This window comes from Kryptolebias marmoratus, linkage group LG22 (genome assembly GCF_001649575.2).
Source record: "Kryptolebias marmoratus isolate JLee-2015 linkage group LG22, ASM164957v2, whole genome shotgun sequence".
NCBI lineage: Eukaryota > Metazoa > Chordata > Actinopteri > Cyprinodontiformes > Rivulidae > Kryptolebias > Kryptolebias marmoratus.
The window spans coordinates 13,101,703-13,118,995 of NC_051451.1; the positions used below are offsets into that span (position 1 = coordinate 13,101,703).

The 17,293-nt window shown below is 41.0% G+C and overlaps 1 protein-coding gene across 6 annotated transcripts in view; it reads right to left on the bottom strand.

Moving 5' to 3' along the window:
- ehbp1 (EH domain binding protein 1) overlaps positions 1-17,293 on the bottom strand; it is a 130,149-nt gene that overhangs the window by 28,177 nt on the left and 84,679 nt on the right. For 3 of the 6 annotated variants that reach the window (XM_017430258.2, XM_037973370.1, XM_037973371.1), the window contains 6 exons: positions 15,419-15,569; positions 11,938-11,991; positions 8,476-8,630; positions 4,769-4,907; positions 4,253-4,353; positions 1,874-1,997 (listed from right to left, as the gene is read on the bottom strand). In XM_017430258.2, coding sequence (XP_017285747.1) covers positions 1,874-1,997; positions 4,253-4,353; positions 4,769-4,907; positions 8,476-8,630; positions 11,938-11,991; positions 15,419-15,569 — 724 coding nt within the window. Of the gene's footprint in view, positions 1-1,873; positions 1,998-4,252; positions 4,354-4,768; positions 4,908-8,475; positions 8,631-11,742; positions 11,992-15,418; positions 15,570-17,293 lie in introns of all 6 variants that reach the window. The other 3 variants (XM_037973369.1, XM_017430234.2, XM_017430267.3) reach the window with 3 other exon arrangements.

The following is a 17,293-nucleotide window of genomic DNA, read 5'->3' on the forward strand; positions in this document are numbered from 1 at the left end:
GCTGGTTCATTTGAGCTGCCAGTCGCTCGTGGAGGGCAGTGAGTTTCTTCAGCCAGTAGGCATGGATCATGTCAGGTCCTGGTGCTGTCCAGTTTTTCATACCCGAGACTCTTTCTTGAACGTCTGCCATTGTGATAGTCTCTAGTCAGAGAGGTTATATATATATATATATATATAACAACTTAGCCAAAGCTAAAATCAGACATTGTGTGTTTGTAGAAATTTATTAATGATCTGAAACAACCAACAGGTTAAACAATTTGTTTTAGTAATGATATTATTGGTTAAACTATCTCTAATACCTTCTGGCCTGAGTGAACGATGGACAACCTGTCGGCTCTGAGTTTGGGATAAAAGCTACAAAATCAGGTGAGGAAATAAAAAAAGCACTTTCAGAAACTAATCAAAAGGCTCAACGTCATGGATTCTTTTCCCAACGTGTGCCTGGAATTTGTCACCATTTTCATCACACTGAAAAGCGGCCTCAGAAGCGAACGGGTGAAATATTTTCATTCTGTAAGCACACATATCAGTGCAGCACACTGTAATACAGAAAGGTGAAAGGTGAGCTTCTAGATGTGATATCCTTTTTTCATTTTCTCCTCACCTCTCTGTAGTCGCCTCGCTCCTTTTCGAGTGAATCGTATTTTCAGACGGGGACTACAGGTGTGTATTTTATACGGCCGAAGGTGTTTGAAAGTAAATAACCCGGCTTCTTGCTGGCTAGTGGCTGCTTTAACAGCCCTTCAGATTGACACAATGGCACGCGCTCCTACAGGGGGGGTGAGGGCACAGAGGCGAAAAAGACGAAAGCAAACGGCAACGAGATAGCCTCAATATCAGCACCCAAATGGGAAGGTGAGCACAAATCCCACTTCCCCAGTCTCTATTTCTATAAACCTCTTTCTTCTGTCCTCCTCTGTGTTGCTTTTTAAGGATTTTTGTGGCTAAATCCACCGCGTTCGCCACTGATACATACCTTAAAAACATTTCCAAATATCAAAATTATACTATTCCGAGAAGTGTTTTTTTTTTTTTTTTGAAGCATTCTTGGGTTAAAAAAAAAACAAGACGATTTCGTATCATATATGCAATTCTCCAGTTGCAGTTAGGGACTTAACGGAGCCAAGGCCACTCTTTCCCCTCTTTTGGCTCGGCGCAGTGTCTCATGTCTTAACAAGGCTTTACCCCCGGCCAAACCTTAAATAAAAACCTTCCGAATCCGGCTCCAAACACCACGCCACACTGCTGGTGTGTAAGCATTTGTGTGTATCTGTTGTGGATTTGTGAACTGTGTCAGTGCTCGTGTTTTTTTTTTTTCTTTGCCATTTCTTTGCTTCTCCCTCTTTCCTCCCTTTAACTCACCCCCGTCTTTTCCTTATACAGCATATCAATGAAGGCCAGATATGTACTGGGGGGGAGGAGGGTGTGTGTGTGTGTGTGTATCCGTGCATGGCTGAGCGCACTGTTCAATAGTTGGGAGGCTGGCTGGGGCCGCGGCTGGCAAACGGCTGCAGCGGAGACTTCGGCTGGGCTTCGCTATCGCACCCAGTTATCGTTTCCCCCATGAAGGGCTCCCTTATCACCCCAGCCCAGAGAGGTCTCCCTTCTTCTCCCATCCCCGAGACACACTCCCCATCCACCCTTCCCCTCCCTTCTCCACCTCCTCCACCCTCCTTTCATATCCACCCAGCGCTACGTCGCACAACATTCATCCAAGAGGGAGGGAGAGGGAGGCGGAGGGGGGGCTTCAAAGATTCTCCCTCACACAAACACACAAACTCCCTAAATGGATGTGTGTGTGTGTCTGTGTGTGTGTGTGTACACTCAATTTGCCAAAACAGTTTTTCCAGTGTAATTGGGCTTGGGGTACCTGTGTCCATGAGATAGCGCAGCCTCTTCTCCACGCGAGCTGCTCGGGCGTCGATGTGCCTCTGCTCGCTCTCCAGTGCAGACAGCTCCCCAACCACATACTGACTGGTGTCTTTGAACGCCTTCTGTCAACCGAGAGAGAGCGAGGAAGAGCGAGAGAACCGTTAGGAGCGAGAAAAGGAGGAGTAAAGAGAGAGAGAGAGAGAGAGAGAGAGAGAGACGGCGTGAAACAGAGGCAGAGGACGAAAAAGGATAAAGCCGAAAGAAGTGCGGACAAAAATGACGTAATGAAGATGATGAAAAGAGGCCCAACGGAAAAGGAAAATAAAGCAGAAATGTTTCTGCAACTTATATGAAGATCTGTGCAGAGTCTACAAATCATAAAATGAAAAACATTGGCAAATAAACACTAACTGTTGCTGCCTCAGTGAGAATTTTCACATTATTTTCTGACATCTCTGTAGCTTCGTCTGTCATTTATATTTAAAAATAAAACAAAAATTCAAATAAAGACTCTGTTTTACTGTGAAAGAAGCCAAATTTTCACTCAAAATTTCAATTATGCAATTTTTGATCTTTAAGTAATGGCTGCCCTTGTTTTCAAGCAATTAAATAAAAACAAATTCTAGTGCAAGATATTTGTTTTTTTTAACAAATAGATGCAAACATCAAATACTGAAATTAAAAATATTACAATAAAAAATGCAGTTGTTAAAAATGAAACATACATAAAATAATAAGTTCAAAATCAATACATAAAATCAAAACAAATAAAATAAAATTTTAAATTGGATTAATGTTGAGACAATCCTGACAGAAACCGCGTGGAAAACCTTTTATGATTAATATTTATTAATTTTGCAGCCTGTAGATTCCTGGATCATACCAAGGCCAGATCATTTCTTTGTAGACAAAAAAATACCAAAGCAACAACGACTTTCTGCTGTTTCTTATTCTGCTATGTTGTAAATAAATAAAAAAAGCCATAAAAATCTTTGCTTTAATAGTTTTTTGCAGTGTCTTAATCCACCTGCAGGTTGTTTGTCTTCTTAGTTCATTAAATTAAACCCTTGATTCGGCTTTTCTTAAACCCACACACACATTCTCCCATTTTAGAAAATTTATCTCACTGACACTGAAACATGCACACACACACAGTCCATCACTCTATAACCATAAGCACTTAATGCACTCTCCATTCGTGACCCCTCTTCACCTCTGTCTCCTGGCTGTTTGCTATTCTTCAGAGAGACTCCTCCGAGGGAGGAAAATGTTTATTCAAATTTACTACCGAGGATGCATCCGAAAAAATATCTCCATTTTATTGCTGATGCACTTCGTTTTTCTTAATGGGAAGGAGAACTAGTGAGCAAGAGAAAAAGTTTCTTTTTTTTTTTTTATTCCACCCAGGCCAGCACTTTTCCCCTGTACTCTTTCCAGCATGTGGGAGTGTGCATTCATGTAGCTCTGTGCACGTCTGATTTGTCCTAGCGTGTGTGTGTGTGCGCGTGCACGCTGATTCCCTGCAGCCTCTCCTCCTCCTCCTCTTTGCGCGCTCTCGCTCTATCACCATATTTTTCCTTGGCAAATCAATTTTACACATGATCAGCCCACTCCCCTTGCCGCGCTCGGCCCAGCCGTAATTAAGAGGAGGGAAATTACCATATATATTATATTAATGCAAACATCATTCAGCAGGTAATTCTTGGCTGATCGGGATAATGGAAAGGTTGAACACCCATTAACCCTGGGGCCCAGCACTGGGAGGAGGGTTGAGTGTGTGTGTGTGCGAGTGTGTGTGAGGTACGGGGTGGAGGGTCGAGGGCAGCTCGGGAAGAGAGATTCACCTCGTGGTCTCCAGTGGCACACATCCTCAAACACTCCCTGGCTGAAATAATAGTGTTCATATAAACACACTCTTTGTACACACAGGCTAGCAGCCATCATGGAGTGTGTGGCACACTTGAAGGACATGAAAGCACACAAATTCTGCTCAAAGAGACACACAAAAACCTCCAGATGGCAGCTGATATCTGCCACTGTTATAATTAACACGACAGCCTGGTGGATCAATACTGAGGTGTCTCTGTGGCGAAGAGAGAAGTTAAGGAAAACGTGAAGTTCAGAGTTGAATTTAAACGTGGCAGGAGCACAGAGAGGAAAACAGGAAATAATTAAAAAAAAAAAAAAAACAGCTACAGCTTCTCTCCTGGAATCCAAACATCCTGTGGCTGCACACAAACTAAGAATTTTCACTGATTTCCAAATGATTCCAGAGTTCACTTCAACGAAGTTCTTTCTCGTTTTTCAGGCAACTGGAAATAAATTTTCCTCCTGCTTTTCTACAAGTTTGCTCAAAGGAGAAAAAAAAAGCACACACCTCTTCTTCAAATGGTCTAAGAAAGTCCACCTCTGTGGGAGAACCTCTGTCCTCGTCGGCCTTCTTTAGGTCTTCGGGAACAGATTTCTGTCGCTTCACCTCTAAAATGGACGAAACAACATTTGAATCAACAAACCTACTCTGATATTCTCAAGAAAACTTGCATAAGTTCACAAATTCAATTCTCAGCGTGGCCCCGTCCTTTATTTGTTGCAAACTTTGGTAACAATAATGGAAGCTCAAGTTCTAAGACTAAACTTGGTTCTGTGCTTTAAAAATGACAGCCTTTCCAAATATGAACCTTTAAATCTCTACATGGAAGCGAGGTAAGGGTCGTTAATCATTTCTCGATGATTACATTAGCTGTTAGAATTAAATCTGGGATATTTCTTGAAACTAACTACCTCAAACAGACTGAAAGGCCTCAGCACCGACCTCTGAGGGTGTTCTTGGTGTAAACAGGCCTCCTTCGGTAAACACTGCACGAATCATGTGTGTGTGTTGTATTGTCCCCACCTGGTCTGTTCTCAACATACTGGCTGAAGGACTTCAGCTGCGTTTTCCTCACTGCAGAGTCCTTGCTGAAGACGACCGGACTTCGTAGCTTCTCCGTGGCTCTGCGCAGACGTTCTGCTCGCAGCTCTTCTGCATTATTCTGTCAGACACACACACACACACCATCTGTTTTCAGCCTGGATATATTGTGTGAATGTTTTAAACCGCATTAAAAATGATCAGAACTTGAAGTTACTTCTTGGGCTGTGATCATAACTTGCACAGTGCAAAAGGACAGACAGGTTATAAAATAAATCTGGAAGAAGCTGATATGAAAGCTGCAGTGTGATATGTCTGTATGAACCCCTTTAACACACACACACACACACACATTCCTTCTCCCCCTCACTCATGAGAGAGAGACAAAAAGGAGGCAATTAACTTGACTTTCAACAAAATCTCGAGCCAGAAAATATATTCAAATTATGCAAAATGCAAAAAAAAAACCAACAAAAAAAACTCCACTATTGTTTTCAAATTGAACACGTGTTTAAAAAGCTCCACGCTCGCTTCTCCCTCTATCAGAGAGGGCACGCAGAAACGCTTTATTACCGAGCCTCCAAATATGCCAAGCCGAGTGGAAAAGAAACAGACTTCAGTTAAGATTGACGTCGCGGCGGCGTTAATAAGACGGCGAAACGTGTAATAAAGTCGACAATTAGGGCAAACATGTTCCACTGCTTGAAACGGAGGAAGATAGTCGAGCGGCGGCGGCTGATAGAGGCCGCGCGGGTGGGAAACAGGGCGTAGACGGGGAGTTGTTAGAACAGCTTCAGATTATTGACTTTCAAAAACAAAGTCAGCAATTAGCCCGTCCCCGCCGTGTTTCGTCTATTAGGCTGTCAGCTTCTACCAGCCACTTAAAACCTCGCGTCGAGACAAATCGAGGCAAATTTATTTATGAGGTGCTTTGGGCTTTTTACACCAAAAGTCCAATTAAAGGTTGTAAAACAGAGGACAAGAGATCCATGAGAGTGTGTGTAAACGCCCACACACACAGACAGCAGACTCACACAGATGATGAGTAAATTTAAAACACTGAGAATCTAAAAAGGCGTCATGTATCATTTTTACTCATGAACTCAGTAAAACATAATGATGCATATTTTCAAACTGGACTCACCTTCTGTGTTCTGGATGCAAAATCTCAGCCCACATATGAACTCAAACCTGCATCTTTTGGGTCTATATCTGCAGAAACCTTTATGAGGTGATCATGTGAACTCAAACAGAGGGCGTGTAAAGCAGAGAGACATTCAAAACGCATTCATATAAGGTGCTGCAGGCAGGGGCAGATTTGATGAATAATTCATATGTTTGTTTAACTAAAAGTAAAACAATCACAGATAATTGGATGTCAACGGATTTATTGGATTAAAGCTTCTGTCCTTGTCATGTTTTCACGAGGGTTTGAAAATCATATATTGGTGCCGTGGCGACTTGTTAAAATTGCAAACTCCTGCACTTTCTGCACAAAACAATTTCTTTCGGAGGGGGAAAGAGTAAAATTCCTGAGGGACTGATTAGAGCCTCGAGGCAGTCTTTCCAATTATTACGACGTATTGCTCAAAATGTGACTCGTCGTTGGCGAGTTCAGCTGATGCGTTTCGACCTGAAACGGGCCGAAGTGACTCAATCACACAAACGCGCGGAACACCTGCCCACTTGGCTAACTCCGTCGCTCTTTCTGGCACGAGCAGATATCAGGGCCTCTTGCCTCTTCCCACTTTCTTTCACTCTGCCTCTGAAAATCTTATCTCTGCTCTCATCGTTGTGGTGATTCGGTGCTTTTACTGCATGCGAGTCTGTGAATGTGCATGCAGGGGGCTGCGTGACGAATGTTGCAGTCTGCTGAGCGCTGCACGCCCTTATCGTGTGCCACCGAGGCTGCGCATACACACAATCACTAATGAGAGGGACAGTGTGTGTGTGTGTGTGAGAGAGAGAGAGAGAGTGATGCTCTTACAGGCCATTAAACCTCCCTGAAAAACTTTAGGAAGGCCCAAAGTATTGTTAGACAATTTATCCTTCTTTTACAAAGGGCCTTAAAGAATTTAATATCAACACAATTGCATTCAAAAATATACTTTAGTATTAATCCATAGAATTTTAAACAAATAATTGATTATTTTAGCAGTTTTGTATTGTTTAACTTTTCAGTGACATCAAAATCGAACCAATGCCAATAAATTCTTTGAAAATAGGGTGAGATTTTTGGCATGTTGCATTAAAAAAAGACTTCCAAACTGTACTCCCTTCTTACCAGATTTAACAATGAAAAGAAAACTGCTGTAAATAAATTTGCAACAGCACCAGGTGCAAATATCGTTGCGTCCAAATTCCCGAGGTAAACAAATTTCTGGCACTGCGACACAATTTAACTCAAAACCAACTTACTTCTTTAAGCAGCCCTTAAATTTCAAAGCAATTTGTTTAAGAAGCAGTTTAAAAGCTGGCTGAGTTGGGCTGAAGACATTTTTCTGAGTACAAGAACTTTAATAACCCACTGTTGTTCAACAACTTAATCCAGCAACCGTTGACTGTACAGGCCAGATGTTTTTAAACATATAAATGACGTAAAACTGTTAAATCAGTGGTAATAAGAACACAAGCTGTGAACACAAGTGTTCCTGTGTAAATTTATGATTATTAGGATTATCAGATAACAGCATCAAATTGATCAGATTCACTCTGGCACAGCTTCACAGATTTGGAAACTGATTGAGTCGTTGGCGACCATAGATCCAGTATTTTAAGGGAGGTTCTGTTTTGGGGCAAAACCTCTTTAAAGTTTGGGTCTTTTTGGTCGTTGATACAACTATGTGAATGTTTTCTTGATTAAACTGATCCTCTGACGGGTTTTAGAGGCCTTCTCACTTTTAAATTCTTGTGGTGAGAATGTCTTCCTGAACAAATACCATTTTTCTCCAATTTCACTCATTTCCATCCCAAAACCATGCGCTTGGTTTTTGCCACGACGTCAACCAAACATCAGTTCTGCTCCTGCGATGCTCCAATGATAATACGCACATATATGCACTCTTTTGGCCGTAAAGCACTAAGCCTTCCAGGCTTTGAACACAAGAGGGTGTTTATGTGAATTCCTGATCAAAGACACCCTGCGTCGCCGCACGCACCCAGACTTTCACTTGTACTCGCAGCCACACACGCGTTCGCCTTATTCTAGTCGACATTCAAAATCAATTAAACAGATGTTCAGACTGTCTGACTGCCTTGTTGACTCAATATTCACATCAGAAGCTATAGACACAAGCATCCGTAGAACTCTCCTCCATGCCTATCCCACCACACACACACACCTAACAGTCTGAAAAGGTCATAGTCAATAGATGGAACGTCTGCATGTAATGCAGAGCACTGTAATGCCAGACAAGTGTTTGTCATGGCTTTAGACAGACTTATATGGACATGAGAGGGATAAACTATGGTCCTGCATGAAGTGGTTCAACTGACAGATGAGTACAAAGGGTCAGCTGGCTGACAAGTAGGGTCAATCAGATCTAATTGATTGGACTGGAGCTTTGATGGTGCGTTGAGGGGGACAGAGGCGAGAGAAAAACTAAACAGAGCGACAACGGGATGAAAGGGAAAATAAGACGCAACAGAAAGCAAAAGGTAAACAGTGGGTGCTTGAGGTATGTGCGTACCTCCAGTACTTCTGCGGGGCTGAGAGGGGAGGTGGAGGAGGCAGTGGGCGAGGACGAGGAGGACGTGGAGGATGGGGATGAAGGGGAAGTTGCTCCTCTTGGACCGGCCTCCGCCAGCTTCTTCAGCTTCAGATCCACATGCCTACTGTTTGGACCTGGAAAGGCAAAAACAAGAGAATTGGAAACTCTGACAAGTCTGAGACCCTCATGAAGTTACAAAGATGAAACAAGATTCAGCTGGCATTCATGAACACACACACACACACACACTCACACACACTTGGGCAAAGCCACTGATGAACATCGTATGGACACAAACACAGGAGCAGGAGGATAAATATAGAGGAGATCAATGTTGAAGGGAAGATCTGGACAAACTTGAGCACCATTAAGTCCTGTTTGTCCTTCAGAGAGCTGCTGAGGTTCTGAGTGCTCTTTACCGGGACTATCACCATGGTAACACCAGGCCAAAAATGGAGTCAAACACGTGAACAGGACGAGCAGGTCTCATTTGTTCTTAAGTGACTGTTCTTGCACAGACTCTTATGATGCACTTTTAGAGACTACGAAAGTCTGATTCCATTTAAATTCCTATTTTCTTTTAAAGAGAAAAAACTGTTTTCTGACCATTTTATACTTCACCTTTACTGGTCTTAACACATTCATTTACACATCTTACCATAACTAAACAACTATTTTTATGTTCAGATAAATTTTTCAAGTCAAACCTGAATTTTTTTCTTCTTTTTTTTTTTTTATAGATCTAACTACCCTTAATTTGTTTGCTTCATCCTTCCGTTCTTCATTTCTGTGTATCCATCCCTGCTTCTGCCTGTGTGTGCCTGCCAGCAGCTGCATACAGCTCTATTTTCCAGGGACTGGTAACCACAGCTCCCCTGCCAGGACAGACCACTGCACTGAAGAAGATGAAAGAACAGGAGGGCAACCGTTTCATGTGTCACCTCCCTGTGTGCGGCGAACACACACACTCACGCTAAGATGCACGTATGTAGATACCGAACACAGATGCGTGATCTTGAACTTTGTCACAAACACACGAGGATAAACCCCGCTCGTGTTCAGTGTAAACAAAGTACAAATGATCCGTGAGACGTTTAATATTAACAGATTAAAGAGTGGCATCTGAAGCTTTAATGCTGCGTTCACAGCCATCGAGTTCTTTTAGAAGTACATAAATATTACAGCAAAACAAAAACACTGACAGAAAGTGCAAGATAATGCACTTCAAAGCTGCAGTAGAGTGGTTTTCCTGTTCTTGTCAAGTTCCTCACTGTACTCTCACCTATCTCACATCAGCAGAACATAAAGGAAGCACACAGGATAAATTAATTACAAAACAAAAATTAATTTGCCTCTGAAGATTCTGTGAAATGTTTTTTTGAAGATATATATATATATATATATATATATATATTTATTTATTTTTGTCAGTGGTAAACCTCTCTGATTGTTTTTAATAATTCAGGAGGCTTTATGAAAAAGAATCCTAGAAATCACCAACAGCTTGTAGGCAGTCAGATGATTTTTCTTCAATATAAAGAGAGGATTAGTGAACTTATAAACATTCAGAGGTCAGTAGCACTTTGTTCAGTGATTAGAAGACAGCAGAGAGGGTAGGTGTGTAAATGAATTAAACAGAGTTTAAACTACATGACTGGTTCTTTAGTTGAAACATACACTGAACAGAAAACAGGCACATGCTGAAGGGTTAGGATCACAAAAGTACTACAGAAATGAACAAACACAAACATACAATTTGTACTGGAGTAACTGGTTTACAGGAAACAAAGAATAGAAATCTGGGTTGTGTGGAGTAGCTATGAGTAGTCAGTATCTCCTCTGCAGTAGGCAGCTGTCAGCATGAGCTCAGTTTGGAGAATCAGGAAGATGTTAAAGAGCATCAGGGCACAAAAACAGAAACTAACAGTTTATCTCACTGAATGTAAACAACGCAAAGCTTATGGGTGAAAATATGGATAGTCTCAGGTGCATGCTCAGTACTGTGCATTTCTATGTTGCGTTTTTGTATTTTTATGTTGTGATCTCATATCCGAGGAGTACAGTGGTGCAGCGGTTCGTGTTGTCGCCTCACAGCAAGAAGGCTGCAGGTTCACAACATGGCTGAAGCTTTTCTCCGGGTACTCCTTCCTGTTTTCTCCCACAGACCAAAAACATGCATGTTAGGTTAACTGGTAACTTTAAATTGTTCCTAAGTCTGAGTGAGAATGTGAATGGTTGTTTGTCTCCATGTGTCCCTGCAATGGACTGGAGACCTGTTGTCCAGGGTGTCCCCCGCCTCTCACACAGTGACTGCTTGAGACAGACACCAGCTCCCACAACCCCGCATGAAAAAGCAGGTAAAAAACTTTCAATTTTGAGTTTTCATTTCACCGTTTCTTGTATTTTGTATTGACCTTACATTGCTACTCGTTTTTTTTTTACAATGATTAGTATACCACCTTTTTGGTTGTAAAGTGCTTTTATGTATTTATATTTTATCTTTACTGGGGCTGTCACAGAAACCATTTCATCGTGCTACACAATGACAATAAAGTTCTTCTTGTTTCTTGAAAGGGAGAAGCTAACAGTCTGTTGAGAATGGCTCATTCGAGAACAAACTTCCACAATCTAAACCAACTGAAGGGTTTCAGTTAATGTTATATCTTAGTTGCCATGGGTAATTATGTATGCTGAGGCTGCTGATTGGATCCTGCCGCACATTCAATGTGAGTCACCGTTCTCTCCGTCTAATCTGACAACAACTACAGATGATAAAAAGATAAAGTCAAAGTGCCTTTTTCTGGAGAAATAAGAGAATCATACAGAGTCCTGACTCAGCTGATCAACAGCAGAGTATTTTAACAACCCCAGTGAACACCGTAAGCATAGCAACATGAATGTTGTTCAGCCCAGAAAATGTAGCTGTCACACACAGAAGTGAAAAGGTGTAGAAACACTTATTACAGTGACTGAGTTTGAATTATTTAGACGGTGGAAATGTGATTTGTTCTGGGTTACCCTGACTCATCAGTTGTAATTCCTTGATTCTCCAATCACTGACTGCTTTCTACTGCAGATAAAACACTGACTATTTATAAATGCTCCACATCACCCATCTTCAGACAATCCAATCTACTCCTTTATAGGAACTACGAGTGATTACTAAATAAATATGGAATGTGTTAGATGTAAGGAGCAAACAGAGTGAATCATGCAGCACCACTCAGCACCAGCCACTGATTTTACCCAGAGAAGTCAGCTCAGAGGCAGGGTTAGTAAGCTCCAGGTGTCCCTGGGTGCTGGACGTGGTTGGAAAGGCGTCCTGTGGTAGTTGGTTAGTAACCAGCGCAGAAGCAGATAAAGCAGCACCAACTGAATCACTGTGACCGCCACCAAAGCAGAGCTGCTCTTGCTCGGCCCTACTCTCTTCCTCATCCTCACCCTTTTCACCATCAACATCATCTTCCTCATGACTTCTCATCCTCCCCAAAACATCTGTGGATGTGGAGAAAATGGTGGACAGGAGAGAATACAACAAGTGGACGTTAAAAAGAGAAGGAGAATGATAAATGAAAGATGAGAGGGGAGAACATATGGACAGTAGGGAGAAAAGTAAACTTAAAGAGGTGTGGAATAAAGAAGGAAAAACAAAGACAGTGTTTGGTTAGTTTGTATGAACACCAGTCCGTAGAGCATCTGAAAGAATCATCCCTTTACTAAACACAGAAACAAGACAAAACTCCCACCCTCTGTGCACGTCCCCCTCTGTCCATCAGTAAACAGGACAACAGAGGCCATGAAGGAGCGAACAGACAGTTGGTGACCCGTTCTTTTAGATGAACAAATAAACCATTACATTTACTACACTCATGGGCATTTACCGCAATTACTGTATTTCTTAAGGTTTTAAACAATTTCAGTTTTTATATTTTCCCATAACTCAAATTTCAGACTTTTTTAAAGCAGTTTTAAGGGAGATTTCTAAGTATTTACACAATTTGAACACTTCATCACATTATATCTGATGTTATTTTACTTTAAAGAATCAAAAATGTGTTTTTTACTATCTACAAAAAGCAAATAATACAGCTCTAAAATGTGTTGTATGATACATTTGCTGTAAATGCTAGAAGAAACCTATTAGAAACAGTCTTTTGACAGATTAAATTATGTTTTAGGAATGTCAGAAATATAAGAGCATTAACCTTTGAAGAATGTACCTTATCAGCTTATGTTCTTCTTTTTTATTAAATGGGTGAAAATTGAAAATTACAATACAACCACACTCATTAATTCACCTTTCTAAGGTGTCTTCATTAGAAAAACAAACATTTCCTCTCTTTAATCTGAAAAAAGGAACTATTAAGTCAGATAAGAATATAGCAACAGGGTATTTGGAAGTACTTTATCAAATATCAAAGCACTTTTCATACTTTGAAAACCCCACACTACAATTAAAGTATTTTCAGGGATTTCCACCTGTACAAACTCTATAAACAATACATTTTAGAAAAAAAAAACTACAGATAGGAAAAGGCAGCAAAATCCAGCAGAGACAGAAGTGGGGACTTTGTGTGGGTTTTATGTGTTAAAGCACTAAAACACATGGCACACAAAGTGAAAATGAGAACTCTGTTTAATTTCCTCCTCATTCAAAGATCTGCTGCCTGCTTTTCTTGCTCCAGATAATGGAGGTAAGGCAAACAAACACACACACAAAAAAAAAAATCTCAAAAACATGAAAGCACATATTCCATTAAGTCTCCTGAGGGGTTCGACAGAAACAATAGCGTCTCCACATTAGGAACAAAACAAAAAGCATGTTAGAAGAAACTCAAATGGAGACCTGAGCAGCTCTAGCTGCATGGATAACCCACCATGGATTAAAACAAAACAATCAGTAAACAGTGTCAGACATTTCCAGCTCCCTCCTCTGCTATTTATTACTTGGTAGGGAGAGAGACTTAGAACAAAGAGAGAAGGAGAGGGAGTCAAAATAACAGTATTTCCTGATTTTTCTTTTCTAATTTGCTAGCTGCGATGCGAAGCGTGCTAGCAAGCACCATTCCTGCGTGGCTGGCTGAAGCCTAATTAATGGGAGGCCATGGTGATGGAGTTTGGAAAGTTTATTTGCGGGCAGACACTTGGAGGGGGCAGCCCGAGCTGCATTTAAAGGACCGTGAATGGTGATGAGGGGAGAGAGCGATGGAAAGAGCGGGGTCTAGGATTAGCTGTTCTGCTCGGCAGGCCTTGTATATCACAGCCCACAGCATTCCTCTCTCCTCCTCCTCCTGCCTGGTTCTGCTCTTTCCTCTGACTCCATTTTTAATGAGATCAACAATTAGGGGCAACAATTCAGAAAAGCTGAAAGAGCAAACAAACCAAGTGCTCTCCTCGGTTTATCATATCGTTTTATCTTTTATGTTGCTGGATTCCCCGTTTGATTAGGATTTATTAAATTTGATTAGTTCGCCTGTTTGTTTTCTCAACGTATTGAAAATTGTCAAAATTTGAACATGTATCTTAGAATCGCACGCCATGAAAGGGCAACTATGTAACTGCCTGTGTGTGTTCATTTGGCTGTCTGTTAGCAAAATATCTCACAAACCAATGAACAGATTTCAAAGAAAGGAATCATTGGATGTTCATCTACAACTAAGCAACTTTTGGAACCAACCCAAGTCAAGATGGCAGCCAAAGATAATCGAACTTGGCAAACACAAAAATGGTTATATCTCAGTTACTTTTACAGATATTGAGCCAAAATCTGGTGCTATTGTAGCTGAGAGTAGCTAAATTGTGAATTATTGTCTAAAACCTTTGGTTTAAAAGGCATTGGGTGATTTGCATTTTTTCAAGTAATGTTAGTTTTTAGTTTGTAAATAAACAGGGAGAGACTAGTGGAGATATTGTATTATACTGTACTGGCTGCAATATTTGGCTAAAAAATAACTGAGCTGATTAGTAGAAACAAAGACATGTTTAAAGTAAAAATAAAAAAATGTTCATCTGTATTCTGTTCTTTATCAACATTAGGAAGTACAAACAAATTATTAGCTGGATGTCACCTCTGGTGGTTTAATCATCACTTTTTAAAGTCAACTTGATTGCTGGAGACACTAAAAGTTGTATCTAAGATGGAGTTTAATGATCTCCTTTTACCCAACCATCTATGGAACCGGTCATTCCCGCTTTTGGGTGATTTTATAACAAGTGTCCTCTTTTCTCCTTTTCATGGTTAGTTACTCATTTCATTGCTTTCTCTGCCTCGCACACTCCTTCCTCGACTGCAAACGCTCTCGATTTCATTTGCATGCAGTGCACCTGATCCTCCAGAACAAAACAACTAAAAGAAGGGCGCAAAGTGGGGGAATCTGAAACAAATGACTTTTGAGGCCTAATAATGGTCATTATGATAATAACCCCAATTTCAAGGAAAATGGAAAGCAGTGGGAAATGCATACGGGCAGCATTTGAAACCGCTGCAAGATGTTATTAGAAGTGTTTGGTGTTTTGAACGTAATTTGGCCACACAATGTGTTGTGGTGATTAATAATTACTGAGTGAAAGAGGCAGGGGAAGAGGCGCAGGATAAACTGCTTCTTGGAAAAATAAGGGTGGTACTTTTTAGACCTGCAGCTGTTGTCAAATGACATTTTGTTTTTCTCTGAGGATTAGCAGAACCCCTTTAGAGAGCATAATGGAAAAGTGTTAGTTTTTTCTGTTTGTGGATGAAGAAGGTTTACGTTGAAAGCAAACAACTGTGACATTTGGGTTAAGTTTTAGTGATTGTTAGTGTTCTTTGGGAACCATTTTAATGAAACCTTTACGTTTTACTGCGAGTAAACAGAGTATATGTAAATGATCACTTGTATTGTTGAAGGCTTGTGTATATAAATGCATGTGTGAGGTGTGTCCGGACCTCCCGCAGATCCAGCCTTGCTGCCTTTGCTTCTCTCCGTGCTGTTTGCGTCCAGCAGGCTCATGTCGGTTATCTTGACTCCGGATCGGGCCTCGGCTATCAGCTGCCTGGCTCTTTCCCTCAGCTGTCTCCGCCGCTCTGCATCTCGCTCCTGCACACAAGAACAAAAGAATATCAAGGACTCTTGAGGGGCAGCTTAAAGCCCGCTATAATCAGAAAACTGCTGCATATCTGTTTAAAAACAGCAACAGAAGTGCCGTGTTTCCACGCAGATCTCCACCGTTTACAGACTGGACTGACAGTCGTCTCTTGTAGTTCAGTGACAGCTGCTATCTTCAGGTGCTCCGTTTCCTATAGCTGACCAGTCAAATTTCAACACATCATATGAACCATTCTTTTTTTTAAGTGACAATAAAATAAAGACCAATTTATCAGTACTTTTCAGTCCAGATGAAGCTTTCGAGTAAGTGAATAAATGCAAACATGATTGTATCATATCAAGCATTTTTTATAGACAGAACAAACAATCTTATTCAATGTTTATTTTTGATTATTGAACTTCATATGCTCAGTTTCAAATATGCCATATCCTGCTTGTTTAAAAAGCCTAAATAGTAAAATATATTGAGGATAAATTTATGTTCTAAAAGTCCATGTAAATAAGTGGCTTTTAGTTATAACTGCATCTTCACAGCATCACTTCTGCAGATATTTACACCAAAGTATGTTCCCGTTAAACACCTTGGTCCTGTTCAAAGTTAAAGTGACATGGCGTAAATATCTATTGTGTAAGATAAAACCTAGAGGGAAAATGTTGGGAAAAAATAAACTGCTTGTTTGTAATCACCACAGAAGTTTCTTTACCATCATTTTCTCCATGATATTCTTTATTATTATGGTTTCTTGGTGAGTGCAGACTGCTGAAAGGCGATATATCTATATACGACTCTCCCACTCCATCAAATTAGACTTAAAAAGTTTCGTTATCAAAATTCACGTACACATCTCGCCGCATTATGGAGTCAGGAGCACACAGACAGGAACACACACCTCATCTTGGCTCTAGACAGATACAGTATTGAGCCGTCACCATCCGAGCAATGGCAGAAATGCCATTTTCAGGTCGATTCAATATGATCCTACTGATAGCAAAGGCCACTATACACACACACCGCAGACAAACACACTCCCATCAGTTAAGATAGGCACTTAACTGATGATGGCCCAACCAAGCACACATTTAGCTGCATACAGTAACCAGGGAGACATAAACAAACATCCAGGACAGGTAGAATGAAGAAATGAAAGTTTTGACAAGACATCTAAAAGATAAAAGGATTAGACTATAATTAATTTAAATGTGCTCTGAAAAGCAATAAGTTATGAGAACATGACAATTTGTTGATTATTTTAAGACAAGTTTTGGCCATGACACAATATTTCAGTGCAAAAGTTCGTTTTGAATTTGAGAAAGGTGGCAACAGCTACACAGGCCCACCCAAACCACCTCATATGACCCAAGGGAGAGCGAAGCTGCATTTCTCTGACACCGTTTTCCTCCCTGTGGTTTCCTGTTAATCAGGCATCTCCATATTGAGGCAGGGGTTTTAGGGATGGCCTATTGAAGCCGCCCATTTATTCATTAACAAAACAAGCAGCGCCCGCTAATGAGCTACATCTCTCCATTTCCATGTCAATTGTTTGTTTGTAGCTATTGTTCGGCTGGGACAATGGGCTTGTATTGTAAATGACAGCAACCCTAATGCACTTTGTGAATGTGTGTGTGCACAGAGAGCGCGCCTAGGGGGATGGCCATAGGGAGTAGGGGGAACACACCTTTGAGAGAGACTGATAAAAAGAAAGAGACAGTCGGGG